The sequence below is a fragment of the Thalassophryne amazonica genome, chromosome 6 (assembly GCF_902500255.1).
Source record: "Thalassophryne amazonica chromosome 6, fThaAma1.1, whole genome shotgun sequence".
Lineage (NCBI taxonomy): Eukaryota > Metazoa > Chordata > Actinopteri > Batrachoidiformes > Batrachoididae > Thalassophryne > Thalassophryne amazonica.
In genome coordinates, this window is record NC_047108.1 from 17,879,886 (window position 1) to 17,907,722 (window position 27,837).

Below are 27,837 nucleotides of genomic sequence, written 5' to 3' on the forward strand. Positions count from 1 at the left end.
TAATATAAAATTATTTATTTAAATAAAAATGGCCGCCGCGGAGAGCGGAGAGGAGAGACCGTAAGTGGTTTTTCACGTTTTATCCTCCTTAAAGCGTCGCCGTTGCCGCCGCCTCCTCTGACAGCTGCGCAGCTTTTTCCGATGTGCGCTTTATTGAAGTAAAAGTGCGTTGATTTTTACTCCGGCCTGTCTCGGCGGAGCGGGGTTAGCGGGAATACGTCACCAAGTTAGAGCTAAGTGCACTTTAGCAGGCTGCGCCGCTGCACCCGGAGCCGCTGCGAAGCTTCGGCCGCAGTCGGTGAGCTGCCGAGCGGCTGTGACTTTGACAGCTTGCCGGGGAAGCGGGGCGGGGTGTCGGCGGTGCTGTGGCCGTCGGTAGCGGCAGAACCCTGGTCTGTGGTTGTGTGTCAGTGCAGCTAGCTAATTAGCAAACACACGACGAGCCGTTTAGAAATAATTCACATTATAGTCATCAACAAACAAATTATGACTCATCAAAATTTCATATATGTCGTTACATCATAGTATGTATGTCATTTTAAAAGATAAGTCTAATTAGGTGAATGGCCAGTTTCATTTTGGCAAACACAAATGCAGTTTTCAAAAAAGATTTATCCCATTTTTTCAATCGTTAAAATTCTACATCAAAAAGTATTATGTACTCTGCAATTACATTATTCGGCCATTTAACTGAAAATAAACAATGAAATACATAGATTTTATTTGTGTTTAAATATTAGACTTGAATTCTGGTTGCAAATATACATTATTTAAATACAAAGTTTTTATTAGTATGTTAAATTTGGTATTGAATTGTTGTTATGAGTATTTACTTTTGGTCATCCTTCTAAGAAGTTTTAACTATTTTTTTAACTCACTTTTGAGACTTTATAGTTGCATTCACTTTTTCATTGATTTCCAAAGCCAACTGTAAGCGTCCTAATTAAAAAGGACATACACCATCATTCGTATGTACACAAACACAAAGTTCTAATGTATGTAAACTCAATAATGCACAGCCACAAAATTGCAACAATAAACTGGAGAAAATTGTTACAAGTTGAATTTACATACCTAACCCAGGCATCCAAACAAAACAGGATGTATTTGTTAGCAAAAAGAGTAGTGTGCTTTAAATTTTTATAGTCATACACCATCATTCGTATGTACATAAAAGGAAAGTTGTAACATACATAAAATCAGTCATGCACAACCAGAAAGTTGTAACAACAACCTGGAACAACATTGTTATAGCGAGTTGTAACAATTTACATACCTAGCCCAAGAGTCCTAACAAAAGGACATATTTGTTCCGAACATGCAAAATGTGGCATGCTTCAAATTTTGAAAGTCATACATAAAAAGAAAGTTGTAACGTACATAAAATCAGTCATGCACAACCAGAAAGTTGGAACAACAACCCGGAATAACATTGCTATTGCAAGTTGTAACAATTTACATACCTAACCCAAGGGTCCAAACAAACGGATATATTTGTTAGGAACATACAAACAGAGGATTTGTTAAAAAAATAAATAAATAAATAAAAGGTAAACAAGGCTCTAAATCTGCTTTGCCTGAAGCAAAGCGATACTGTATTACACCATCTTCATACTAATGTACGCCATAATTAGTCCATACATAAAAGAAAAGTCATAAAGTATGTATAATCACTGAAACTATAACTGGAAACCTGTAACAATGACCTGGAAAAAATTGCTACATGGTTAGTCATAATTTATGTACCAAATCCCAAACATGGTAACAAAAAAGGATATATTTGTTCTGAACATGCAAAAATGGAAGTGGGCCTGAAATACTAAAACAATCAAAACAACAAATAACTACATGAAGACTACAACATGCCTTGTCTGAAGTACAGCGCTACAGGTAACTACTACAATGTTAAACGTGTACGCCATCATTTGTACATACAGAAAATCAGTGAAAGCGCAACAAAAAGTTGTAAGAATAATCTGGAAAAGCTTTTTACAGCGCGTTTAACAATAGCCACTTTGTAATGTTTGTTTGCACTGACTCCCTCCACTCCTGATTTTATTTCATTGAAACCCTCAGATGTGTAAACAAAGGCATTTTTATAATTCTTCTTCGTCACACCTTTAAACCTCTCACAGTTTCAGGTAAATGTCTTTTTTGGTATGGCTAAAACTGACATGTTAACAGTCAGCTTGTAGGTACGACTAGTCAGAAGTAAACTGAATATAACTTTAGCTTAACATCCCTTTGAATATCTCCATAGGAAATTGCCAAGAGTGAGAATTTTTTTAAATGTTCAAATTACTTACTGAGACCAAACAACAAACCCATATTCATTATTATTATTATTATTATTATTATTATTATTATTATTATTATTATTATTATTATTATTATTATTATTATTATTGTGACATTTCCAAGCAGAAATGCAATCAGGCTAAAGGTTCTTGTTGTTCTCCTTCATGGATCTTAAATCATTTAATGTAGAGACAGAGTATCTTGTAGTTCTTGAAGTAGTACTTCAGTCATTCTGAGGTGTTCATTGTCATTTTGATCAGATGATAATAATAATAATAATGACGTTTGTTTTGATCCTGTCTGGTTTGCATCATCTTGTTCCCAACTGATTTTGTAGTGTGACTCTCTTAAACTGAGCTGTTGGACTCATTAACCTGGTGCTGCTGAGCCAGGCACCTCTCACTGTGCCATAGTTTGGCTTCAGATGGGAATCGAACATTCATCTGTGTGTGTTTGTGAGCTGGCCCAGTTTTGGCAGCCGCTCGCTGTCTTTTCCTGTTCCTGTGGCTGCTGCAGCCGTCGCTTCTTCATGCAACAGCAGAAAAACATGTCTCTCTCTCTCTCTCTCTCACACACACACACTCACTCACTCACTCCCTGACGTGGATGTCGTACTGACAATACAGACGTGCTGATCAGGGCTGGTTTTTATGATCAGGTTCGTCACTAATTACCAATGATGGGAGGAACATTTAGGGGAAAAAGTATTCTGTGATAAAATAAACAGATAATCCCCAAATTCATGTGACTACTTTCTCTTCCTTCCAGATTATCTCAACGCTAAATGCACATGAAAAAAATTAAAAGGTCCTTCAGTTTATTTTAATTGAGATAAAGAGATAAAATCCATTTAGTCAGATATATATTTAAAATTAAATCAGTTTAATCACTGTTTGGGTGCAGTCAGTGGTGGGCACAGATAACCAAAAAATTAACTTCGATAACAGATAATCAGATAACTGAAAAGTTATCTTTGATAAAGATAAAACGATAAACCACCCAAAAATGTATCGGACATTACAGATAACCGATAAATTCCAGTATTGTCTCTGGTACATTTGCAACTACTAACAAACTGAATTTGAGTTTTAATACCACAATCACTTCTGAAAGCATCAAAACTGACAACAGACCCAAACCCAGACTACACAGCTTCCAGGACAGCCGCAAGCTTTGAGCAGCCAAAGCCCAGCTCTCTACCAATCACAACGCTCTGGTCAGGCAGAGGTCTTGGAAAATAAAACAGTGCTGACTTATGGTTTTGATTTATAAATAACATTAATACCGATAGAATAACTCCATTAATGTCAATTCTGTCATTTGTACAAAGTTAAAATATAACATATATCTTTTAATGTTGAATAATGCACTAATTCTGAGGTTTTATAACAAACACAGACAGATCGCAAAGGATTCTGGGTAAAATGTGCCTCTGCTAAACACTGATTGGTTCAGTCATTCATTATGAAAACCAACACGTTAATGTGACGTGTGTTGGTGTTTACAGATAAATGTGCTTTTGTAAAATATTCCATTTTTTTATTTGTAAAAACAGGCATTTTTACAGAGCCCTGGAAGTATCATCACAAAATATTTTGTATGTGGAGAGAATCTGTGCACGTTTTATTATATAGTGCCTTGCGCTTTATGATGTTGTGCGCACGTTTTATGATGTTGTAAAACATGCACTCAATATTGTCTTGACACATAAATGTTGGCTTTACACTGTGCGAGTTTTGGCCCTTTTTCAGATGATTTTTTCATTTGTGCGAGAATTTTTTTTGACCAAGTTTCAGGTTAATCGCGTGTCCTGCATCGTGTAGTGTACATGGAGTAACAAGCTGCGTTTAACATCTCACGACCACCTCCTGATCACCGATCATATGGTCGAATGAAAATCAAACCTGTTTGATATTATTCTGGTCGGCCGTCGTGAGGGTATCCTGCTTCTAAAGACCTACAAGCGTCCAACCACTCCCACTGTGCATGTGCAAACACCGCAGAGCTGTCTTGTAATGTTTTTTTTGTTGTTGTTTTGTTTTTAAACTTTGATGTCTCCCATCGAGAGTTTTTGTAAATTAAGTGTGAAAAAAAAAAAGCTTACGTTTTGCATCTGGAAACACGAGTCGACGTGTGGTTTTTGAACATACAATGTGTGTGAGAACATAAATAGGGCGCTCTGAACTTCTACACCATGCAGTTCTGTGGTACGGTTTGAACTGAAACCGAGTACAGTGATTAAAAATATCATACAGTGTCTGCCCAGCGTAAGGACGAATACTGCCATGAACTGCCATGAACACTACTGGCCAGTAGATGGCAGTAGAGACCGTGAAAACTCGCCAAAACAAAATTCCAGATAATCCGTGTCTGCTACATTTAAGATGCGTGGAATTTAACAAACGCAAATACAATAACACCGTCTATAAACCCAGAAAATATATTCACAAGAGTTTTAGGCACTAGAGTTTAATGCTGTTGTCCGTGGAGCCTGATCAGAGTGTCTGAAATGCATTTGTCCTGTTGTGAACGTACTGAGATTACCCTATCCTACCCATAATGCACTGGGCACAGCATGTGCTCACCAAAACCTTAAAAATTAGCGCATTACTTTAAAACTAAAACATATGTCTTATATTTTCACTTTCTAAAACTTCAGATGTGACAGTAATTTTAAATAACTTGTCCGAAATTAGTTTGGTTAAAATTTGAACCATAAGTTAAAAATGTATGCCTCTGGATGACTTGGGTGATATTGCCAGCATATCAGTATGGTGTTAAAGGAAATGATATATATATATTTTTTTTTGTGACCAGTTCACTTTAGCATGCAGAGAATAGAGCAGTTTCTCATAGAAGCAGCTCTCTTCTGTTTGCATAGGATAGAACTATACATCTGTTAGGAAGCTTTTAACAGGTAGGTGCTCGACTGATTTTAAAAATGTTTGTCGCTGTTCAGCTAGAAGCAGCTCTCTTCTGTTTGCATAGGATAGAACTATACATCTGTTAGGAAGCTTTTAACAGGTAGGTGCTCGACTGATTTTAAAAATGTTTGTCGCTGTTCAGCTTTGTTTACTACGTTATTGGTCTAAAAGTTATCGGACAAATATTTATCGTAAGATAATTAGTCCGATAATGGTTTTTAAAGTTATCTAAAAAGATAATCCGATAATGAAAACATTATCTTTGATAATGATCTGTTATCGGATTATCGGAACTATGCCCACCACTGGGTGCACTGAACCACAGATGCGTTCTTTGCAGGTTCCAGGTGGTTTTGTATTAATAAAATCAATCAGGTCAGTGTAAAATAAGTCAAATCAATCAAATTTAAAGGCTTACACAATCATGTCATGACTGAGGTCCAAGCAACTTAGTGATGTAATAATGGCTTCATGCTTTTTTTCTCTGACTCTGATCTACATCTTAAGGGCTCTGTGTCATGTTTTCCTTCAGTTGCGCACATTGAGTTAGATTTCTTTCAGTTTGCACATTTTGTGTTGTGGTTACTGTTTGTGTCGATCTGGTTTTGTGCCATTTGTACTAAGATGGTCTTGACCGGACTCATTGTGTAAAGTGCTGTGAGATGAGTTCTGTTGTGATTTGGCAAGACAAACATGTTTACCACCCAACATCCGGTTTGAGTCCGCCCATGCTCCATTCTCCTTGTATATCTGGCACTGCATCAGGAAGAGCATCCAGTGTAAAACTTGTGCCAAAATCAACATCCAGCTTCATACCGGATCTGCTGAGGTGACCCCGATCAAAAAAGGTCAATTCTGTTGTCTGAGAGCAGAATAGGTTTGTCTGCTTTTTGAGTGATATAAGCTTAGTAAAAATAAAGTTGGTAAATTATTAGAGGTGGAACGATACACTTGCTCCAAGATACAGTATGTATCACAACACGCGTATCGCAATATGATAGATATCACAAAGGTAATAATGGCTAATGGTGAAAGTAATCTGTGGTGAATGTTTAAAGAAGCAAATTATTCTGAAGTATAAATTGTACAATTCCAATGAAGTTGGGACATTGTGTAAAATGTAAATAAAAACAATACAATGATTTGCAAATCCTCTTCAACCTATATTCAATTGAATACACCACAAAGACAAGATATTTAATGTTCAAACTGATAAACTTTACTGTTTTTGTGCAAATATTTGCTCATTTTGAAATGGATACCTGCAACATATTTCAAAAAAGCTGGGACAGTGGTATGTTTACCACTGTGTTACATCACCTTTCCGTCTAATAACACTCAATAAGTGTTTGGGAACTGAGGACACTAATTGTTGAAGCTTTGTAGGTGGAATTGTTTCCCGTTCTTGCTTGATGTACGACTTCAGTTGTTCAACAGTCCGGGGTCTCCATTGTCGTATTTTGTGGTTCATAATGCGCCACACATTTTCAATGGGCGACAGGTCTGGACTGCAGGCAGGCCAGTCCAGTACCTGCACTCTTTTGCTACGAAGCCACGCTGTTGTAACACATGCAGAATGTGGCTTGGCATTGTCTTGCTGAAATAAACAGAGACCTCCCTGAAAAAGATGTTGCTTGGATGGCAGCATGTGTTGCTCCAAAACCTGGATGTACCTTCCAGCATTGATGGTGCCATCACAGATGTGTAAGTTGCCCATGCCATGGGCACTAACACACCCCCATACCATCACAGATGTGTAAATTGCCCATGCCATGGGCACTAACACCCTCCCATACCATCACAGATGCTGGCTTTTGAACTTTACACTGGTAATAGTCTGGATGGTCTTTTTCCTCTTTTGTCCGAAGGACACAATGTCCATGATTTCCAAAAACAATTTGAAATGTGGACTCATCAGACCACAGCACACTTTTCCACTTTGCGTCTGTCCATTTCAAATGAGCTCGGGCCCAGAGAAGGCGGCGGCGTTTCTAGAGGTTGTTGATGTATGGCTTTTGCTTTGCATGGTAGAGTTTTAACTTGTAGATGTAGCGACGAACTCTGTTAACTGACAGTGGTTTTCTGAAGTGTTCCTGAGCCCATGCGGTAAGATCCTTTACACAATGATGTCTCTTTTTAATGCAGTGCCACCTGAGGGATCGAAGGTCACGGGCATTCAATGTTGGATTTCAGTCTTGCCACTTACGTGTAGAAAGTTCTCCAGATTCTCTGAATCTTCTGATTATATTATGGACTGTAGATGATGGAATCCCTAAATTCCTTGCAATTGAATGTTGAGAAATATTGTTCTTAAACTGTTGGACTATTTTTTCATGCAGTTGTTCACAAAGTGGTGATCCTCACCCCATCTTTGCTTGTGAATGGCTGAGCCTTTTGGGGATGCTCTTTTTATACCCAGTCATGACACTCACCTGTTTCCAATTAGGTGTTCTTTGAGCATTCATCAATGTTCCCAGTCTTTTGTTGCCCCGTCCCAGCTTTTTTGAAATGTGTTGCAGGCATCCATTTCAAAATGAGCAAATATTTACACAAAAACAACAAAGTTTATCAGTTTGAACATTAGATAAATTGTCTTTGTGGTGTATTCAATTGAATATAGGTTGAAGAGGATTTGCAAATCATTGTATTCTGTTTTTATTTATATTTTACACAACATCCCAACTTCATTGGAATTGGGGTTGTAATTCCTGATGTTCAATGTTTCCAATTTGTAAATTTTATAAACCATTTATTATTCTTCTGCATTTCTTCCATGCAGAAGTTGACTTTTCACGTATCATGATATTCATTTTAAAAAGATATGATTTGATACAGGCCCCAAAATATGATTATCAGGATATGCGATGTATTGTTCCGCAAAATATATTATTTAGTTGTAAAACAGAATCATTTAAGGGGGTGTTTGCAAACTGAGGTTTATAAACTGCCCCCTGCAGGCCGTCTGCAGCAGCACTTCATTTCACTGTGTTTCATGCAGATGACAAAACATTTTTAAAGCTTTAATTGGATAATATTTTTCTACTGTAATAGTAATAAACAAATGGTGTATTGAGAAGCTCAGATTATGTGAAAGAACAGCAGATTTTGAAATGTTCTTGTGTGTGAATTTATTTAATCACTTTAAACAAACATCAATATCAAATTACATTACAAATAATAAAAGAAAAAAAATCTACCCCCTGCTGAAATGACATTTAACCTGGTGATGTCACTAATGAGTGGCAGGGTTTATTTCCTACAGGGGGGAGGGTCAGGGTGAAGAGGGACCTGCTGAGCCCCAGACCCCCACCAGAGAGAAAGACAGACCTCTCAGCAAAATGAAGAAGGCCAAGAAGGAGCGTCGCCATGGTGACCGGGGGGCAGAGACCGCTGCCACAGCTGAGCCTGGAGAGACGGAGCTACAGTCACGCAAAGAGGCTGGGCCAAAGGTCCAGGTAAGGAGAGGTGGCGTGAACCTGCTGATCACAGAGGCTCAGAGGTCATTGTGTTTTGTTTTCATCGCAAGTGGAAACCCACCCTACAGGCAAAGCCTGTGCATGTGCCATACATGCCGTACACATCATATGTTGGTGCCGTGTGTCACCTTATTCATACTACGGAACCGCTCTGGATTCTAATTGGAGACCAACCAGACAGGCAGATCTGGATCTCAGTGGATTTGGTTTCATGTTTGTACTGAGACCCGTCTTTACGTTTGGATAGAAAGCATTCCACCAGTTTAATTAATATTTCAGGTTTTTGGTCAAGATCAGCTATTCTGTTCTGTTCTGTCATGTTAATTTCAACCACTTTGCCAGTTTATACCATAAAATGTTCCAGTTTCATCCAACAAATTTTGATATGGATGTTGACTTTTGCATGTTGGTAGTATGAAAACCATGGAGAGACATTAGATATGCTTATGTGGATGTGTATATGTCTGTGTGGGGTTTTCTCCTCACCATCTGGAGATATGGTGGAATTGCATCTGAAGCATCTTCTTCAGGTATTATAGCAAAGACAAGGTTCTAACTGCTGTGCCCCCTAAAGGAATACTAGATCATTATTATTCCTTATTTCACAACCACCTGGCAGTTTAGTGATATCCCGCCCAAAACACGACTGATGTCTTTGGCACCGGTGTTCTCTCGAGATGAGGTGCGTCGTCGAGATGAGGTTCCTCGCGTAACTGCATATGTGCGCACTGAAAAAAATTACTTGACGAAGTTCGCTTATTTTGATGGGCAAGTAAATGTATAAATTGTTCATCCGAACGTAGTAATGTATAAAATCTACTCACTATAAAATGATAAGTATTTTTAACCTGGAGTTAGCTTATTTCGACAGGCAAAATATACATATACGTACATTTATGCTCCTAACGTAAAATACAGAAAGTGTTTTACTTACTAGGCTATAAATACACTGAATACAATTAATAAAAAAAAAACTTTGACGGAAAAAAACAAAAAAAAATGCGCATGCGCAGTTGCACGTCGAGCGAGTTACATCATTTCCCCATGTGCAGTTGCGCGAGGCACCTCATCTCGACGGGTGACGTCTTCAAGTCCGGGGTAGAGCGATGTGCGCATGCGCATGCATGCGCAGTAGCGCGACACACCTCATCTCAACGTTCACCTCATCTCGACGGGACACCGGGTCTCTATGGAGGATCCTTGGGTTCCGTTGGAATGGCTGTGTCAAATGAGCACTTACTTAGCGATGAGGTGAGGAGGAGCATTGACACTGTGAGGGAACATCAGCTACCCCAGTTTGTTCATGTGGTGCGTTTCTTAGGACATGATCCAGCACACAGGTGCCTCATTGTTGAGGACCCTAGTGGCTGTAGAAGGTCAAGGACATGCCCACATTCTTTTTTTCTTGCTTGTAAATAGTGTAATCTATTTTACTGTATATATTGTTTTTCCGGACAGAACTTGACTTCTGTATTTAACCTTATTTTTACGTACTTTGCGCTGTTGTTCTGTGACGGTCCCTGTGCTGCTGTAGCATTGTAAATTTCCCATTGTGGGACTATTAAATGATTATCTTATCTTATTTCACCCTTCTGCAGCAGATAGATGGTTACTTTGGTGAGATGGGGATGGAGTGGTTGTCTACCTGGGTGTTTGCCATCCAGGACATGGGGCCGGGGGTCATGGGGCAGGGGATATGGCAGTGCATGCTTCCAGACCTGAAACCAAAAACATCCATTTCCCAATGGTTGCACCTTCCTCTTTGCAGGTATCAGAGCCCATTGCAGGCCCGTCTGAGCCCGGTGCCGCTGTGGGCTCAGAGTTGGAGGGCGCCAGTGAGACTGCAGGCTCCCCCAGGCAGCGCCGCTCCATCATCCGTGACCGTGGGCCCCTGTATGATGACCCATCGCTCCCTGAAGGGTGGACACGCAAACTCAAGCAGAGGAAGTCCGGACGGTCAGCGGGAAAGTTTGATGTCTACCTGATCAAGTTAGTCACGACGACATTCTTCTGTCTGAACCTAAAAAAATTATTTTCTTTTAATTCATGTGTCTCTGAAAATAAAAACAAACCCACGGTAAAGGTGTAGTTTCTGGACTGATGTTTTCTTCTGCTGCTTCTTTTTTGTTTAGCTCAGAGGGAAAGGCATTTCGTTCCAAAGTGGAGCTTAGTGCCTACTTCCAGAAGGTCGGTGACACGACCACCGACCCCAACGATTTTGACTTCACTGTCACTGGACGTGGAAGCCCTTCCCGCCGCGAGAAACGTCCGCCCAAGAAGCCCAAGGTGGTGAAACCATCAGGGCGAGGCCGTGGGAGGCCCAAAGGTACAAAGACTTCTGGCACAAAAACTTTAATGAAGTAACCAGTGAGGTAATTTTTTTTTTCACTTTTTGCCCAAATTGTAGCAACTTTAACTTTTGACCCCTCTACAAACTGAAAATAACCTTTGTCATAATCTTTGCTGTTTTTACCCATAACTGTATAAAATTCAGTCATAGATAGTACAAATTCTACCTTTTTGGAATCTTTATGATCACACAAATAATGTGGTATACATCTCAATATGATTGGAGCATTTTTCAGTTTTGACCCCTACCTTGCTACAGCTGCCAGTCAGTCATGGTACACTGAGGCTGGATTTAGTCCCCTTAAGTGGTAATGATTTGGTCAAAACTGCCTACTGTCTCATGGACTACTACCTGACTTTAGACGTAGCAACATATCAGGCAAAGATCTTGACTTGCAACATTTCAACTTCATTACATTCCTGCTGATGATGGGATCCCATTGTCATGTCTCCCAAAGAGGAAGCAGAGACTGGGGACTCAGAGGCGGACTCATCCATTACCCAGGCCGAAGTCACCGAGGTGGTTAGAAAGCTCCTCGGTGGCAAGGCTCCTGGGGTGGATGAAATCCGTCCTGAGTACCTTAAGTCTCTGGATGTTGTGGGACTGTCTTGGCTGACACGCCTCTGCAACATCGCGTGGCGATCGGGGACAGTGCTTCTGGATTGGCAGACCGGGGTGGTGGTCGTCCCTCTGTTTAAGAAGGGGGACCGGAGGGTGTGTTCCAACTATAGGGGGATCACACTCCTCAGCCTCCCCGATAAGGTCTATTCCAGAGTACTGGAGAGGAGAATTCGACCGATGGTCGAACCTCAGGTTCAGGAGGAGCAGTGTGGTTTTCATCCTGGTTGCGGCACACTGGACCAACTCTACACGCTCCATCGAGTGCTCGAGGGTACATGGGAGTTCGCCCAACCAGTCCACATGTGTTTTGTGGATCTGGAGAAGGCGTTCGACTGTGTCCGTCGGGGCACCCTGTGGGGAGTGCTCCGGGAGTACGGGGTCCGGGGTCCTTTGCTAAGGGCTATCCGGTCCCTGTACGACCGCAGCAGGAGCTTGGTTCGCATTGCCGGTAGTAAGTCAAATCTGTTTCCAGTGCACATTGGCCTCCGCCAGGGCTGCCCTTTGTCACCGGTTCTGTTCATTATTTTTATGGACAGAATTTCTAGGTGCAGCCAGGGTGTAGAGGGGGTCTGGTTTGGGAACCACAGAATCTCGTCTCTGCTGTTTGCGGACGATGTGGTTCTGTTGGCTTCGTCAAGTCAGGACCTTCAGCATGCACTGGGGCGGTTTGCAGCCGAGTGTGAAGCGTCCGGGATGAAAATCAGCCCCTCCAAATCCGAGGCCATGGTTCTCGACCGGAAAAAGGTGCTTTGCCCTCTTCAGGTCGGTGGAGTGTCCTTGCCTCAAGTGGAGGAGTCTAAGTATCTCGGGGTCTTGTTCGCGAGTGACGGACGGATGGAGCATGAGATCGATAGACGGATCGGTGCAGCATCTGCAGTGATGCGGTCGCTGTATCGGAGGGTCGTGGTGAAGAGAGAGCTGAGTAGGGGGGCAAAGCTCTCGATTTACCGATCGATCTACGTTCCGATCCTCTATGGTCATGAGATTTGGCTCATGACCGAAAGAACGAGATCATGAGTACAAGCGGCCGAGATGAGTTTCCTCCGCAGGGTGGCTGGCCGTTCCCTTAGAGATAGGGTGAGGAGCTCGGTCAGTTGGGAGGAGCTCGGAGTCGAGCCTCTGCTCCTCCACATCGAAAGGAGTCAGTTAGGTGGCTCGGTCATCTTTTCCGGATGCCTCCTGGACGCCTCGCTAGAGAGGTGTTCCGGGCACGTCCCATTGGGAGGAGGCCCCGGGGAAGACCCAGGACACGCTGGAGGGACTACATCTCTCGGCTAGCTTGGGAACGCCTTGGGGTTCCCCCGGAGGAGCTGGGGGAGGTGTGTGTGTGGATCGGGAGGTCTGGGTGGCTTTGCTTGAGCTGCTGCCCCCGCGACCCGACTCCGGATAAAGCGGAAGAAAATGGATGGATGGATGGACATTCCTGTTTACAACAGAAAAATAAACCAGTTCTACTTTATTTTGTTTAATTTTGTGTTTGTGTAGGCAGCGGAAAAATGCGACAAGCAACAGAAGGTGTGGCAATGAAGCGTGTGGTTGAGAAAACTCCTGGCAAACTGCTGGTCAAGATGCCCTTTGGCAAGGCAGAGTCCGCCAGCACAACTTCCACTGCCTCGAAGGTACGAACACTCCAACATTCGACCCACAAACATTTCAGTCACATGGTCTTTGCACGGCTTGCGGTGATGAGTGGGATTAGCCCAAATAGGCCTGTGAAGAAGCTGCAAACATAGACTTCCTGTTGGCCTTGTGGAGGCTTTGGTAAATCCTCCAAAGGTAATCTGTGTTTACAAGCAGTGTGTTTGATCAAAGTTTGAGAAGAGTCCACTGGAAAAAAAAAAACCTGTTGCTGTGACTTTTGCCTGTGGACTGTCTGAAGTCGAGGTCATATCTGGTCAAAGATTTAGTCTGTTCCAATGTTGGAGGATGTTCACAAAGTAAAAATGCTGCACTTGTCCAAGACTTTGGACACAAATTTAAAACCTGTATGGCTGAGTAAATGTGATTTTCACTTAAATGGTTTAACATTTTATTTATAATACAAACAGACTGCTGGGATAGACTCCAGCCCCTCGTGATCCTTAAATGGAGTAATCAGGTATGGAAAATGGATGTATTTATGACACTAACATCTCATTAGTAAGCAGAAGCTAATGGGCTAATTAATGTTATTGCACCAGGCACAAAAATCTCAGTGAAGTGCTTTTTGTGGCCACTGAACAAACAATCAAGGGTAAGAAAAGCTGCAGTGCAATTAAACATGTAAATTACTCTGTGTATTATTTCTTTATAACTTAAACACTGTGTTAGTGAGTAGAAGTTAATGGGCTAATTAATGTTATTGCATCAGACAGAAAAATCTCAGAGTGGACTGCTTCTTGTGGTCACAGAACAGCCAGAACCTTCTTCGGTAGCTCTGTTCAGTGTCATTGAACATTTGAAAATTCTCTTGTTAGACATTTGTAAAACATAATAGCTTTACCTTATCCTAGTTGTCCTGCTTGGTGCTGTTCTTGTTGTCTCACACAGTCCAAACAAATGGAGTGTCAAATGGTATGAAAGTGAAATCATGTCTTTTTATTCCAGACTGAGGTCTTTCAGTTTGAGAGCATGCTTTATTAAATTCACTCATGATTCACAACATGATTTACTAAATTCACTCTTTCTTATATTGGACAAGGCGTAGCCGAACTCAGCAAACCTCGCTGGCAGACGATTTTCTGTTGTTGTTGACATGTTTGTTGCCATTTTTTCAACCAGTGTCTGTCAGCTAGTTCCTGACCTTCATATGCTGCGCTCTGATTGGCTAGCTGTTGGCAGTAAGCTCTAACGCTATTGGTCAGTGGGAACCGATCCAATATAACTTTTGGTCCTAGCCTTTTTGGATCCTTTTGGATCCAACATAACTTTCTGGCGCCAAGCATGCCAAAATACAGGTAAATGATGGACAGAAAGGCTAATCTGTCAGCCTGATCCCGTCAGATCTCAGAAGCTGAGCAGAGCAGGATCTGGTTAGTACTTGGATGGGATACCTCTTTGGAACACCAGCGGCTGTGTGTGTTTCTCCAGGTGAAACTGGAGTTGCGTCAGGAAGGGCATCTGGCATAAAACGTGTGCCAATTACCAATGCGTATGTGGCTGTATCTGCTATGGCGACCCCGGGAGCAGCCCGATGAACAATGACATATATATATATATATATATATATATATATATATATATATATTGCTTTCCATTTGAGTTTAAGTAAGATAATTGTAGAAATGTAACTTTTTTGTATTTTTTGTGGGGGTTTTTTTGTATTTGAAATGCCATATATATATATATATATATATATATATATATATATATATATATATATATATATATATATATACGAGGTCTGTTAGAAAACTATCCGACCTTTTTATTTTTTGCAAAAACCATATGGATTTGAATCACGTGTGATTGCATCAGCCAAGCTTGAACCTTCGTGCGCATGCGTGAGTTTTTTCACGTCTGTCGGTTGCGTCATTCGCCTGTGAGCAGGCTTTGTGTGAGCAGTGGTCCACCCCTCTCGTCGGATTTTTATTGCGAATAAAATGTCTGAAGGATTTGGAGCTTTGCTGCATCAAATTTTCCAGAAACTGTGAGAGACCTCCAGGTGGACACCATTCGGAAAATTCAGATGGCTTTCAGGGACGATTTTATGGGGCGCGCACTCTGAGCGCCGATCGACAGGCTGAAACAATCAGATCATTTCCAAAGTGAAGGCTTTGTTGATCCGGGATGTCGTCTATCTTCCACAGAAATGGCAGAAGACGTGGACATCAGCACTTTTTCGGCACATTCCACTGTTACAGGAGTTTTTGTCATGGAAAGAGAAGCGGAGGGATGCGCCACGGAGCCGCTCATGGCGCGGGACAAAAGCACCTCCGTGTTGGTCTCACAGGACGGCTTTCAGATGGCTTTCAAACGGCTTTTGGTGGCTTTTCAGTCATGTGACTATCCGAGAAATTGTGGATGAGCTGGACATGCCAGAACATGTCCTGTGAGGCTTCATCACGGCGTTGCTTTGCGCCATGCGGCTCCGTCCCGATGCGCGAATTCCTCTGCTCCTCTTTCCATGACAGAAACTCCTGTAACAGTGGAATGTGCCATTCTGAAAATTCAGATGCTTTCAGGGACGATTTTATGGGGATTACACAGATTAAGGAGTGTTCCAGCCGGTTTAAAGACCGCCCACAGTGGCTGAGAGCGCGGCGCACTCTGAGCGCCGATCGACAGGCTGAAACAATCAGATCATTTCCAAACTGAACGCTGTGTTGATCCGGGACATCGTCTGACTACCACAGAAATTGCAGAAGACGTGGACATCAGCACTTTTTCGGCACATTGAGACAGACGTGCCGAGAATTCGCACGTCGGGACAGAGCTGCATGGAGAGTGGACGGAGTGTCCTGAGCTATGCATGCATGATGTGGTTCTACAGCTGCACCTCAGAGGAGGTGCATTGGGTCACCAAGTCTGCACAAGAGATCATCGGTGCTCCTTTTCTACCCCTGGACCATATCCACTCAGCCCAAACCCCAGAAACTGGTGTAAGCACAAAAAAAATTCAAATGTATCAACGTGTGCGTACGCATGGATCCAAGCATGTTCCGTTTGTACATCCCACTGAACGTGGAAGTGGGTGCACATGCACACGCACCAAACTCCTCCCTCTCCACACCACCATTTAAATATGCTAATGTATTTAAAGGGGACCTGGGGATTCCCCTCCCTGTCAGGAATGATCACGGTAAGAAAAGGAATTTAACAAGAGTGTGAGCTGCAGATGAAGTGGAGAAAATGAAATAAATGAAATGGAGATATGCAGGGACATTTAGCGTACGTCACGCTTTTGTGCGTACACATCCTTTGTACATGATGCCCCTGGTGTTACATTTTGCAGTATCTGAATGAACCTAGTGTGCAGGCAGCAACCAAACAGCTAATATGATGAAAAGGGGATTTAATGACAAAACTTGTGAGAACAACAGTACAGTAATAACTAGGGTACAAAAATCCAAAGACAAGAAAAACAGTCCAAAAACAATGTATGTTCAAGTGGGGAACAGAAGAGTCATCAAACCAAACCTAATATGTAGTTAACACACCCAGTTATTAATAAAAAAGGAAAAGACAAAGACTAATAAATGAGAAACGGCAAAATCCAGGACGTGAGAAAAGTGAACTCATATATATATGAATATACTCATATATATATATATGAATATACTCACAATGCAAATGCAAGTACACCCGAAGAACAAACCAGCAACTAAACAAGGGCAATGCGAGGGATTAAATACACACAGGAACTAATGAACAAACAAAAGACAGGTGTGGGAAACAGACCACAACTGGGAAGAGACACAGGAAGAAAGTTAACAAAACACACAAACCAAGATCACCAAAATAAAACAGCAAGAACTAACTACCACAAATGTAGAAACACAACCAAGATAAACACAGGAATGAAACAATGAGACAAGACCACAACAACTCAGACACTAAACTGCCAAACAGTGACAAAATAACCAAAGACAGACATGGCCACAGACAAACAGACATCAAAGCTCACAGAGAGAAAGACAGTGACAACACTAGGAACAGTCCAAACACAAATAAACCCCAAACACAAAACCAAAGACAGGCACAAGGGGGAGGTAGAGGAACATGGCAGACAGGAACGAAACTTAATTAAGAACACCACATAAGCACAGACAGTACTGTCAAGACCACAGACACATATACCAGAAGTCAAACGATAACATGGGATGAACAAACCACAACACAAACAGGAGACTGGACACTGAAAAGACAGACACAGGACGCAAATATGGACACAGGACACACCACAACACCTAGTCTGACTGCACACACCCTGGACAATATCTTTTTTTTTTTGACACCCTCCCCTTAGCTGGTCCTTTGCACCTTCACACTGCACTTGAATGAACATTCTATGCTTTACATTCCAAACTGTATTTTATTTGTATTACAACCCCAATTCCAATGAAGTTGGGATGTTGTGTAAAATGTAAAAAACTGAATACGATTTGCAAACCCTCTTCAACCTATATTCATTTGAATACACTACAAAGAGAAGATATTTAATGTTCAAATTGATAAACTTTATTGTTTTTGTGCAAATATTTGCTCATTTTGAAATGGATATCTGTAACACATTTCAAAAAAGTTGGGACAGTGGTATGTTTACCACTGTGTTACATCACCTTTCCTTCTAGCAACACTCAATAAACATTTGGGAACTGAGGACACTAATTGTTGAAGCTTTGTGCAGTAGTGTTCAGAATAATAGTAGTGCTATGTAGGGATGGGTATCGAGAACCGGTTCCTTTCGGGTATCGTTAAATTATTCGATCCACCGACATCAATAAGCTTTTTGCTTAATGATTCCGTTATCGGTCCTTCAGAGTGGCCGGTGTTCTTGGGGGTGTTTGTCAGGAAATGATAATTTCTCTACATTGATCACGGACCCTGCAGCGGGTCCGTAATCAACTTTTCTGCAGCGCGGCTTTGCTTTGAACCTTGAACCAATCGAAGCAGTGGTTCGCAGATTGAAGCAGTCCTTAGATCTATTGCTTCGATTAATCATTTTTTTTCTTTCACTGTATCTTAATTTTCCCCCGCTAAACCCTAAAGAGCATACGTCTGTGAGTATTATTTACCTTTTTTATGTTAAACCGACCTGTTATGGTCTTCTGAAACAGTTGACAGATGTATTTTATAATTTAAAAACTGGAGCGATGCTAACACGTTAGCATGTCTATGGCATTTTCATTGTTAACCCCTTAACGCCTGAATTTATATAGCTGTATATAAAAAAATGTTTTGTGTGTGTTTTTGCCTTTAAGTAGATGGTAAATAATGTTGAGATTATTAATTTCACTTATGCACAAAAAATAAATAGTAATTTTGGTATTTTGGTAATTATGTTATAATGTTATAATAATAATACTGGTATGTTGCAAATTTGCGACAACAGGCATACTGGTCAGTTTGGTATGTTGCATATTTGAGTCAAATATTGTAGCATATATGCGACAATAGGCGTTAAGGGGTTAAAGTTAGCATTAAGCAGTTGCAGCTGTCATCACGTTCGGGTGCATTTTTCTGTATAATAAGCATTTGTTGTCGTAAAAAGAGTCAAATGTATTACAAATTGTATTTTTTTTTATTTATTTTTGTTCATATATTAATAATCTAATGATTAGTTATTATATACAATTTTAGAGAAAGAGACAAAAAGAACCTGAATAGAAACACAACAGAAAATATAAAACCAACTAACAGTGAACATACATAAATAAATAAATACATACATACAGAAATAAATAAGTGTTTCCTGTGAACACCTAGTGACTCTTACACCTCCCTTTCATCCCTGTCTTATTTACATTTAATGACAGTTTGTTTCAGTCAAACCATATTTTCAATGTGTTAATTTCTTCAGTGATTTCCTCCAGAACTATCTGCCAAACTAGAAAACTGCTGCATCCTATTAAGAGCAGAATACTACTGGAATGAATATGAATAAGGAAAGATGTTTTTTTTCTCACTAAATGGATGCTGCACTCACTCCAGTTTATTGTCTGGAATAGTCCCAGATTGCATTTCAGAGCTTCTAGAATTTAAACATTTTCGTGCAGGTGGTGTTGGGGGGTAATTTTGGGTTTCAGCTTTTTTTGTTTTTCACCACTTTCATCCCTGAATATGTGAAATCGTGAGTCACGTTTGTACGGATTAAAGTTACTAACTGGGACTCCTGTCTTGTTGCGAGAAAGAAACGAGAATCGTCCTCCGTGCTGTTCACACAGCTCCAAACGCTGCACGGCTCTCTGCCGAGTCAAATTAGAATGACAGAATCCAGTCGGAATTAATAACTTCAAAGCGAAACGCCGTTTTGTTTATTTTTATTTATGTCCAGAGATCAAGGATACAGTGACCAATTTCATTTATTTTAAGACTCAATGAAATACATAGAAAACCTGTAAAGCCTACTTTTAGTACAAAATTCACAAGAGGTTTTTGATAAGGGAATCGATAAGGAATCGGATCGATAAGCAGAATCGATAATGGCATTGATATCGATAAAATCTTATCAATACCCATCCCTAGTGCTATGTGACTAAAAAGATTAATCCAGGTTTTGAGTATATTTCTTATTGTTACATGGGAAACAAGGTACCAGTAGATTCAGTAGATTCTCACAAAACCAACAAGACCAAGCATTCATGATATGCACACTCTTAAGGCTATGAAATTGGGCTATTAGTAAAAAAAAAAGTTGAAAAGGTGGTGTTCACAATAATAGTAGCATCTGCTGTTGATGCTACAAACTCAAAACTATTATGTTCAAACTGCTTTTTTAGCAATCCTGTGAATCACTAAACTAGTATTTAGTTGTATAACTACAGTTTTTCATGATTTCTTCACATCTGCAAGGCATTAATTTTGTTGGTTTGGAACCAAGATATTGCTCGTTTACTAGTGTGCTTGGGGTCATTGTCTTGTTGAAACACCCATTTCAAGGGCATGACCTCTTCAAGTATTTTGGCATATCCAAACTGATCCATGATACCTGGTATGCGATATATAGGCCCAACACCATAGTAGGAGAAACATGCCCATATCATGATGCTTGCACCACCATGCTTCACTGTCTTCACTGTGAACTGTGGCTTGAATTCAGAGTTTGGGGGACGTCTCACAAACTGTCTGCGGCCCTTGGACCCAAAAAGAACATTTTACTTTCATCAGTCCACAAAATATTCCTCCATTTCTCTTTAGGCCAGTTGGTGTGTTCTTTGGCAAATTGTAACCTCTTCTGCACGTCTTTTATTTAACAGAGGGACTTTGCGGGGGATTCTTGCAAATAAATTAGCTTCACACAGGCGTCTTCTAACTGTCACAGCACTTACAGGTAACTCCAGACTGTCTGATCATCCTGGAGCTGATCAATGGGTCAACGCGTCTCTGTTTTTTTGTCCATTTTAAAGCATTGGAGATCATTGTAGATGAACAGCCTATAATTTTTTGCACCTGCGTATATGTTTTCCCCTTTCCAATCAGCTTTTTAATCAAACTACGCTGTTCTTCTGAACAATGACTTGAACGTTCCATTTTCCTCAGGCTTTCAAAGAGAAAAGCATGTTCAACAGGTACTGGCTTCTTTCTTAAATAGGGGACACTTGATTCACACTTGTTTGTTCCACAAAATTGACAAACTCACTGACTGAATGTCACACTACTATTATTGTGAACACCCCCTTTTCTACTTTTTTTTTACTAATAGCCCAATTTCATAGCCTTAAGAGTGTGCATATCATGAATGCTTGGTCTTGTTGGATTTGTGAGAATCTACTGAATCTACTGGTACCCTGTTTCCCATGTAACAATAAGAAATATACTCAAAACCTGGATTAATCTTTTTAGTCACATAGCACTACTATTATTCTGAACACTACTTCGGTGGAATTCTTTCCCATTCTTGCTTGATGTATGACTTCAGTTGTTCAACAGTCTGGGATCTTCGTTGTCATATTTTGCGCTTCATAAAAATGTGTCACCCATTGACACATTTTCAATGGGCAACAGGTCTGGACTACAGGCAGGCCAGTCTAGTACCTGCACTCTTTTACCATGCTACCATCTTTTGCCATGCTATTGTAACACGTGCAAAATGTGTCTTGGCATTGTCTTGCTGAAATAAGCAGGGACGTCCCTGAAAAAGATGTTGCTTGGATGGCAGCATGTGTTGCTCCAAAACCTGAATGTACCTTTCAGTATTGATGGTGCCATCACAGATGTGTAAGTTGCCCATGCCATGGGCACTAACACACCTCCATACCATCACAGATGCTGGCTTTTGAACTTTGCACTGGTAACAATCTGGATGGTCTTTTTCCTCTTTTGTCTGGAGGACACAGCATCCATGATTTCCAAGAACAATTTGATATGTGGACTCATCAGACCACAGCAGACGTTTCCACTTTGCGTCTGTTAATTTCAAATGAGCTCGGGCCTAGAGAAGGCGGCGGCGTTTCTGGATGTTGTTGTGGCTTTTGCTTTGCATGGTAGAGTTTTAACTTGCATGTGTAGATGTAGCAACGAACTGTGTTAACTGACAATGGTTTTCTGAAGTTTTCCTGAGCCCACGCGATAAGATCCTTTACACAATGATGTTGGGTTTTTAATGCATTGCCGCCTGAGGAATCGAAGATCACGGGCATTCAGTGTTGGTTTTCAGCCTTGCCACTTACGTGTAGAAAGTTCTCCAGATTCTCTGAATCTTCTGATTATATTATGGACTGTAGATGATGGAATCCCTAAATTCCTTGCAATTGAACATTGAGAAACATTGTTCTTAAACTCTTGGACTATTTTTTCATGCAGTTGTTCACAAAGTGGTGATCCTCGCCCCATCTTTGCTTGTGACTGGCTGAGCCTTTTGGGGATGCTCCTTTTATATCCAATCATGACACTCACCTGTTTCCAGTTAACCTGTTCACCTGTGGAATGTTCCAAACAGGTGTTCTTTGAGCATTCATCAACTTTTCCAGTCTTTTGTTGCCCCGTCCCAGCTTTTTTGAAACGTGTTGCAGGCATCCATTTCAACATTAGCAAATATTTTCACACAAACAAAAAAGTCTATCAGTCTGAACAGTAAATATCTTGTCATTGTGGTGTATTCAATTGAATATAGGTTGAAGAGGATTTTTAAATCATTGTATTTTATTTACATTTCACACAACGTCCCAACTTCATTGGAATTGAGGTTGTACTTGGACCTTTTATTCCTGCTGCTGTGAAAAGGACTGGACTCACAGAGAATTTTGTTGTAGAGAAAAGTGCAATTACAATAAAGCATCTATGTATCTCAGATCTGCTGAGGCGACTCCGAGTGAAAACAAGGGAGCAGCTGATGGAACTCATGTATTTACATTCATTCATAAATACAACATATTTAGCAGGTTTGATTATTTTTAAAAGTCTGAGGCATAGTGGTGTCCAGGAGCATTACTGTTCATATATTTAAGTTCCTCAGGTGTAATCCTCCACCTAACAGTACACTGCGCAGTGTTGGTGTCCTTCTTAGCGTACAACTGTTGTCAAGAACTGTTGCCAAGTGTCCTTGGCAAAGGTCATTTACACGCTGTGATGGCAGCATTAATGCAGAAGAGTACACTGAGATTTTAGAGCAACATATGCTGCCTTCAAGAGGACACCTTTGTAGGGATGTCAACGCATTTTTCAACAAGACAACACAAAACCGCATTCTGTACATGTTACAAAGACATGGCTGCAGAAGCAGAGGGTACGGGTACTGGACTGACCTGATCCCCATAGAGAATGTGTGTTAAATGTAACAATGATGACCCAGTAGTGTTGCACACCTTAAGATGTGTTTGCAGGAAGAATGGGACAAAATAACACTTGAAAACACTTCACCGTTTGGGCCCTCAACACCAAAACATTTTTTTTTAAGTGTTCTGAAGGAATGGTAATATTACAAATTGGGAAATGTTTCAGTGTGCCAACCATTTTTATGCCCCATGCAGTGCTTGCGCCGCGAGGCGGGGCATATAGCATCCGGATTGTCCGTCCTTCCGTCTGTTAGTCTGTCCGTCCGTAATTCGTTTGCCACAACGTAGCTCGGCACCTATTGCTCGCGGAAACTTCATATTTGGTGGGTACATGCCTTGGAGGAGTACTTCGCATGGGTTTGAAGGCCAGTGACCGTGACCTACTTTTGGAGGTCACCAATGGTCGCAACTGTCATACCTTTGCCGGAACGTAGCTCGGCATCTTTTGCTCACAGAAACTTCATGTTTGGTGGGTATTTGCCTTGGAGGAGTACTTCACATGGGTTCGAAGGTCGGGGAACTTGACCTACTTTTCAAGGTCACCAATGGTCACAACTGTCAAATCCTTTGCCACAACATTGCACGGCACCCATTGCTCGCAGAAACTTCATATTTGGTGGGTACATGCTTTGGAGGAGTACTTCGCATGGGTTTGAAGGCCGGGGACCTTGACCTACTTTCCAAGGTCACCAGTGGTCACAACTGCCAACTCCTTTGCCGCAACGTAGCTCAGCACCTATTTTTCACAGAAACTTCGTATTTGATGGGTACATGCCTTGGAGGAGTACTTCACATGGTTTCGAAGGTTGGTGGCGTGACCTACTTTTCAAGGTCACTAATGGTCACAACTGTCAAATCATTCGCCGCAATGTACCTCGGCGCCTATTGCTTGCAAAAATTTCATATTTGGTGGGTACATGCCTTGGAGGAGTACTTCGCCTGGGTTTGAAGGCCGTGACCTTGACCTACTTTTAAAAAATTACCAATCATTACATTTGTTCGAAGGCTACCGACTTTTTATGGTCACTGTTGGCCACATCCTCTAAATAAATATAATGCCAATCTCAGATTTTTCCACTGTGTATCCCAGTTTACATCAAACACATGAGGGTTCAACCAAATACCTACCCCACATGTACATATTACTGCACTTTACATGGAAAATAGTACTGCGCGCGGGGCATTTCGTGACGAATGTCTCTAGTTGTAATATGTTTCAGGCCTTAAATGCAAGAATGGGTGAATATTAACAAATTAAATTAAGTTGACCAGGAAAAAAAATGGAAATAGCTTTGGTTCATGCTGTTTGTGGTGAAATGTAAGTTAAAGTAAATGTAACGAAGTACTCTTGAGCAAGGTTCATAATCCCTAAATTGCTCTTGATGCACATTTGAGCTCCTTGCATTGCAACATGCTGACACGGGCGTGTGAGTGTGTTAATGGGAAAATGTGAGGCATCATTAAAGTGCCTTCAGCATCTGCATCCTGGGTGGCAGCACAGCTCTTTTACCACTGAACTACCTGATCTGCACTTAAAAAATTATCTCTGTCAAAGTAAATACTAGTAATTCCTGTTGTCACTATTTTGCAGGCCTCTCCAGCACTTTCCACCAAATCCCGTCCTGGTAGGAAGAGGAAATTGGAACAGGAACCTCCTGCTGTACCACAAAGTGCTCCCAAAAAACGAGGCAGGAAACCAGCCTCTGCTTCAGCAGCATCAGATGTTGCCATAGCATCCACTTCCTCAGCGTCCACCTCTGGAGGTCCAGGAGCAGGGAGCTACACTGCAGCTGCTATCTTAGCCGCCGAGGCCAGACGGAGAGCAGCCAAGGAGTCTTCCACCAAACCTGCTGTCCAAGAAACCGCCCTGCCAATCAAAAAACGTAAAACCCGAGAAACAATTGAAGAGCAAGAGAGTGTTCAGGTTCCAGCAGTTGCAAAAGTGGAGAGTGGAAGTGGAACATCTGCAGAAGGACAGGGAGGTTTAGGGGAAAGAGCCTCGACTGTAGAGTCTCATCCTGTGCCCTCTGAGCAGAGCCAGTCACAGAAACAGCCACCCGGTTCGGAAGAAAGCCAATCACATGGACACAAGTCGCATAAAGGGAGGAAGCACAAGGAGAAAATGGGAATAAAACCAGGAGAAGGACAGAGCAGAGGGGAAGAAGGACATGGAGATATAGGTGATAAAGGAGGAGAGACAGAAGGAGGAAGGAGTAGCAGCAGCAGTAGTAGCATTAGGTCATCAAAAAGTCACAAGAGGAAGGAGCGACCACCTCACAAACACCACCATCACCGTCACCACCACCACCACCATCACCATCATCATCACCACCAGGAACCTCCTGCCGCCACGCTGGATCAACCTGCCCCTTGTCCTCCTCCACCCTCTGGACAACCAGCACCCCCTGGTCAGTGTACTGCAGAAGTGCAGGCGCAGACTGTGCCCCAGCCCACCACCCTACAGTTGCAGCACATCCAGCAAGTTCAGTCCAAGGCACTGTCTGAACCGAGGAATCTCCCCCCCCAACAGCACCACTCACCACAAACCCATCCCCAGCATCAGCCGCACACTCAGTCTCCCAGTCATCCTCAACCCCAACCTCAGTACACAACACCACAGTCCTCTCCCACTAAGCATGCGCCGTCCCAGCCACGGCCCCAACACTCCCAGCATCAAGCCCCCAGTCAGTCCCAGCCTCACAAAGCCCAGACGCACCCTGTCCACTCCTCACCCCAGCACCGAACCCAGCTTCATGTTCAGCAGGCTCCACCTCAGTCCCAGTCTCAATCAGTCTTGCACATTCAATCATCCCATAGTACACAGGCAAGACTCTCACAGCAGCAGCCTCAATCCCTCACAGCACACCAACTTCAATCCCACCCCAGACACCATCCTCCACCGCACCTTCAACCTAAGCAACCACCTCAGCCCCAACAGTCAGTACAGTCTCAACTGGAAAGCAGGCCCCCAACTCAATTACACCTTCAACCACAGCCCAGAACCCAAGCCCAACCTCAGCCACGGCCCCATTCAAGGACCCCAGGCCAACATCACACACAGCAACAAGTGAGAATACCGACCCAACCTCAGCTACAACCCCAGCCTAGGTCCCCAAGCCAGCTTCATCCTCAACCACAGGCCAGAATACCAGGACACACTCAACCTCTACCCCAGGCCAGGATTTCATCCCAGCTGCAGCCTCAACCTAGAACCCCAGCACAAACTCAACCTCAGCCCAGAAACTTAGTCCAACTTCAGCCTCAAACCCAATTAAGAACCACAGCCCAACCTAAGCCTCAAATTCCAGCCAGGTACCAAATGCAATCCCAACAGCAAATAAGGCAGCCATCACAACACCAACTCCAGACACAGTACAGATCACAGCCCCAGTCACCCCAGTCCCAACCTTTGTCTCAGTCCCAAGCACAACCACACTTTCAGCGAGCTCCATCTCAGCCATGCCCTGACGCCCAGTCCCATCTACAGCTCACCAGGTCCCATGGACAGCACATCCCATCCCACCGACCATCTGCTAGTCTAACCAGACCCAATGTAGTTATGACTCAGCCGATCCTAAGTGAGCAGCCCCAAGATCTGAGTACCACAAGGCCTGCTCGAGGGAGCCTACTGTCAAGTCGAGATGTTGGCATGGAAGGGGTCAGGATGGAAGGTCGAGGGGAACCATCCATGGCCTCAGAAAGCAGAGAGCTATTAGGGGGAGGAAGAGGGTCAAACAGCACTTCTAGAGCTCCTAGCTCCTTGCAAATGGTCACTGGGCCTCCAGGAGGAACTGGGGCAAATCTTGCACCTGGTTCAGAAGGTCGGGCAAGGCATCGAGCTGAGCCAGAGGTAACAGGTGAGGACAGAGAGCTCAGAGACATTGTGCCTCAGTCTGCTGTTCCTTGCCCCAGCCGAGAAGAAACTGTAGAGTCACGGACTGTTGTCAGCGAAAGAGTCAGTTGATTGGTCAGCTGACTCAGTAAGAGGTTGACTTAATCAGTAGACTGACTGAGTCACCATCAGGTGGAAGAGAATTTCTACTGTCCTGGTCATGAAAGTTTGATGGAGACTTTGTAAAGTTTTGGATCTGAGAACCAACTTGGCACTGACGGAACCCGAGAAGAGTGTCTTTTTCTAGGAAAAACAAAACACATAGGAGAAATTGATATAAAAAAGTATGTACATATAATCAAAAGGCAGCTGTTGTGTCCTGCTAGTCTCCGTGCTGGGGTGGGGGTGGGGGTAGTTTGGAACTAAAAAAAAAAAAAAAAAAATAGAAAAAAAATCCCCAATGCTTAACAACACATTATTCTGAAAGAAATGTTGCTTCCTGAATATAACTTTTTTTATTTTGGTATTTTGATAGTTTTGTCTGTTCTACAGCTTTAAATGCTGATATTATTGACTGACAGCCTTTTACTCATTGCTGTGCTGCTGACTGACAGTCCCTTATTTAAAGTCTTGCTATTGACTGACAGTCCCTTATTTAAAGTCTCGCTGTTGACTGATTGTCGCCACCTATTGAATGAGATTAAACGTCCCTGGCCCTCACTTAAAGCACCTCAGAGGTGATGTGGGGGTGTCGATTTGCACCTTAAATTGGGTTCTTAAAGACATTTTAACTTTTTTCATCCTCATTTCTTGTAAAGAAATTAATCAACTGACATTAATCAAAGCGGGGATTAGCTGTTTTTCCACATCCACTTCCACAGCGCCCCCTACAGGTAGCTATGCTGAATATTTCTTAAAAAAA

At 42.1% G+C, this 27,837-nt stretch overlaps 1 protein-coding gene across 1 annotated transcript; it reads left to right on the forward strand.

Annotated features, from left to right (window-relative positions):
- On the forward strand, nucleotides 1–27,837 carry mecp2 (methyl CpG binding protein 2). The gene is made up of 6 exons (XM_034171834.1): nucleotides 1–60; nucleotides 8,485–8,677; nucleotides 10,467–10,687; nucleotides 10,831–11,024; nucleotides 13,155–13,288; nucleotides 24,675–27,837. The coding sequence occupies exons 1-6, from the start codon at nucleotides 29–31 to the stop codon at nucleotides 27,045–27,047; spliced, it is 3,147 nt and encodes a 1,048-aa protein (XP_034027725.1). The 5' UTR covers nucleotides 1–28; the 3' UTR covers nucleotides 27,048–27,837.

What these genes read in the sequence shown, in the direction of transcription:
- mecp2 (XM_034171834.1), top strand. Translation starts at nt 29, where the DNA reads ATGGCCGCCGCGGAGAGCGGAGAGGAGAGACC. An exon ending in AGGCTGGGCCAAAGGTCCAG is followed by an intron (nt 8,678 to 10,466) that starts GTAAGGAGAGGT and finishes TCCTCTTTGCAG; the next exon opens with GTATCAGAGCCCATTGCAGG. An exon ending in AGGCCGTGGGAGGCCCAAAG is followed by an intron (nt 11,025 to 13,154) that starts GTACAAAGACTT and finishes GTGTTTGTGTAG; the next exon opens with GCAGCGGAAAAATGCGACAA.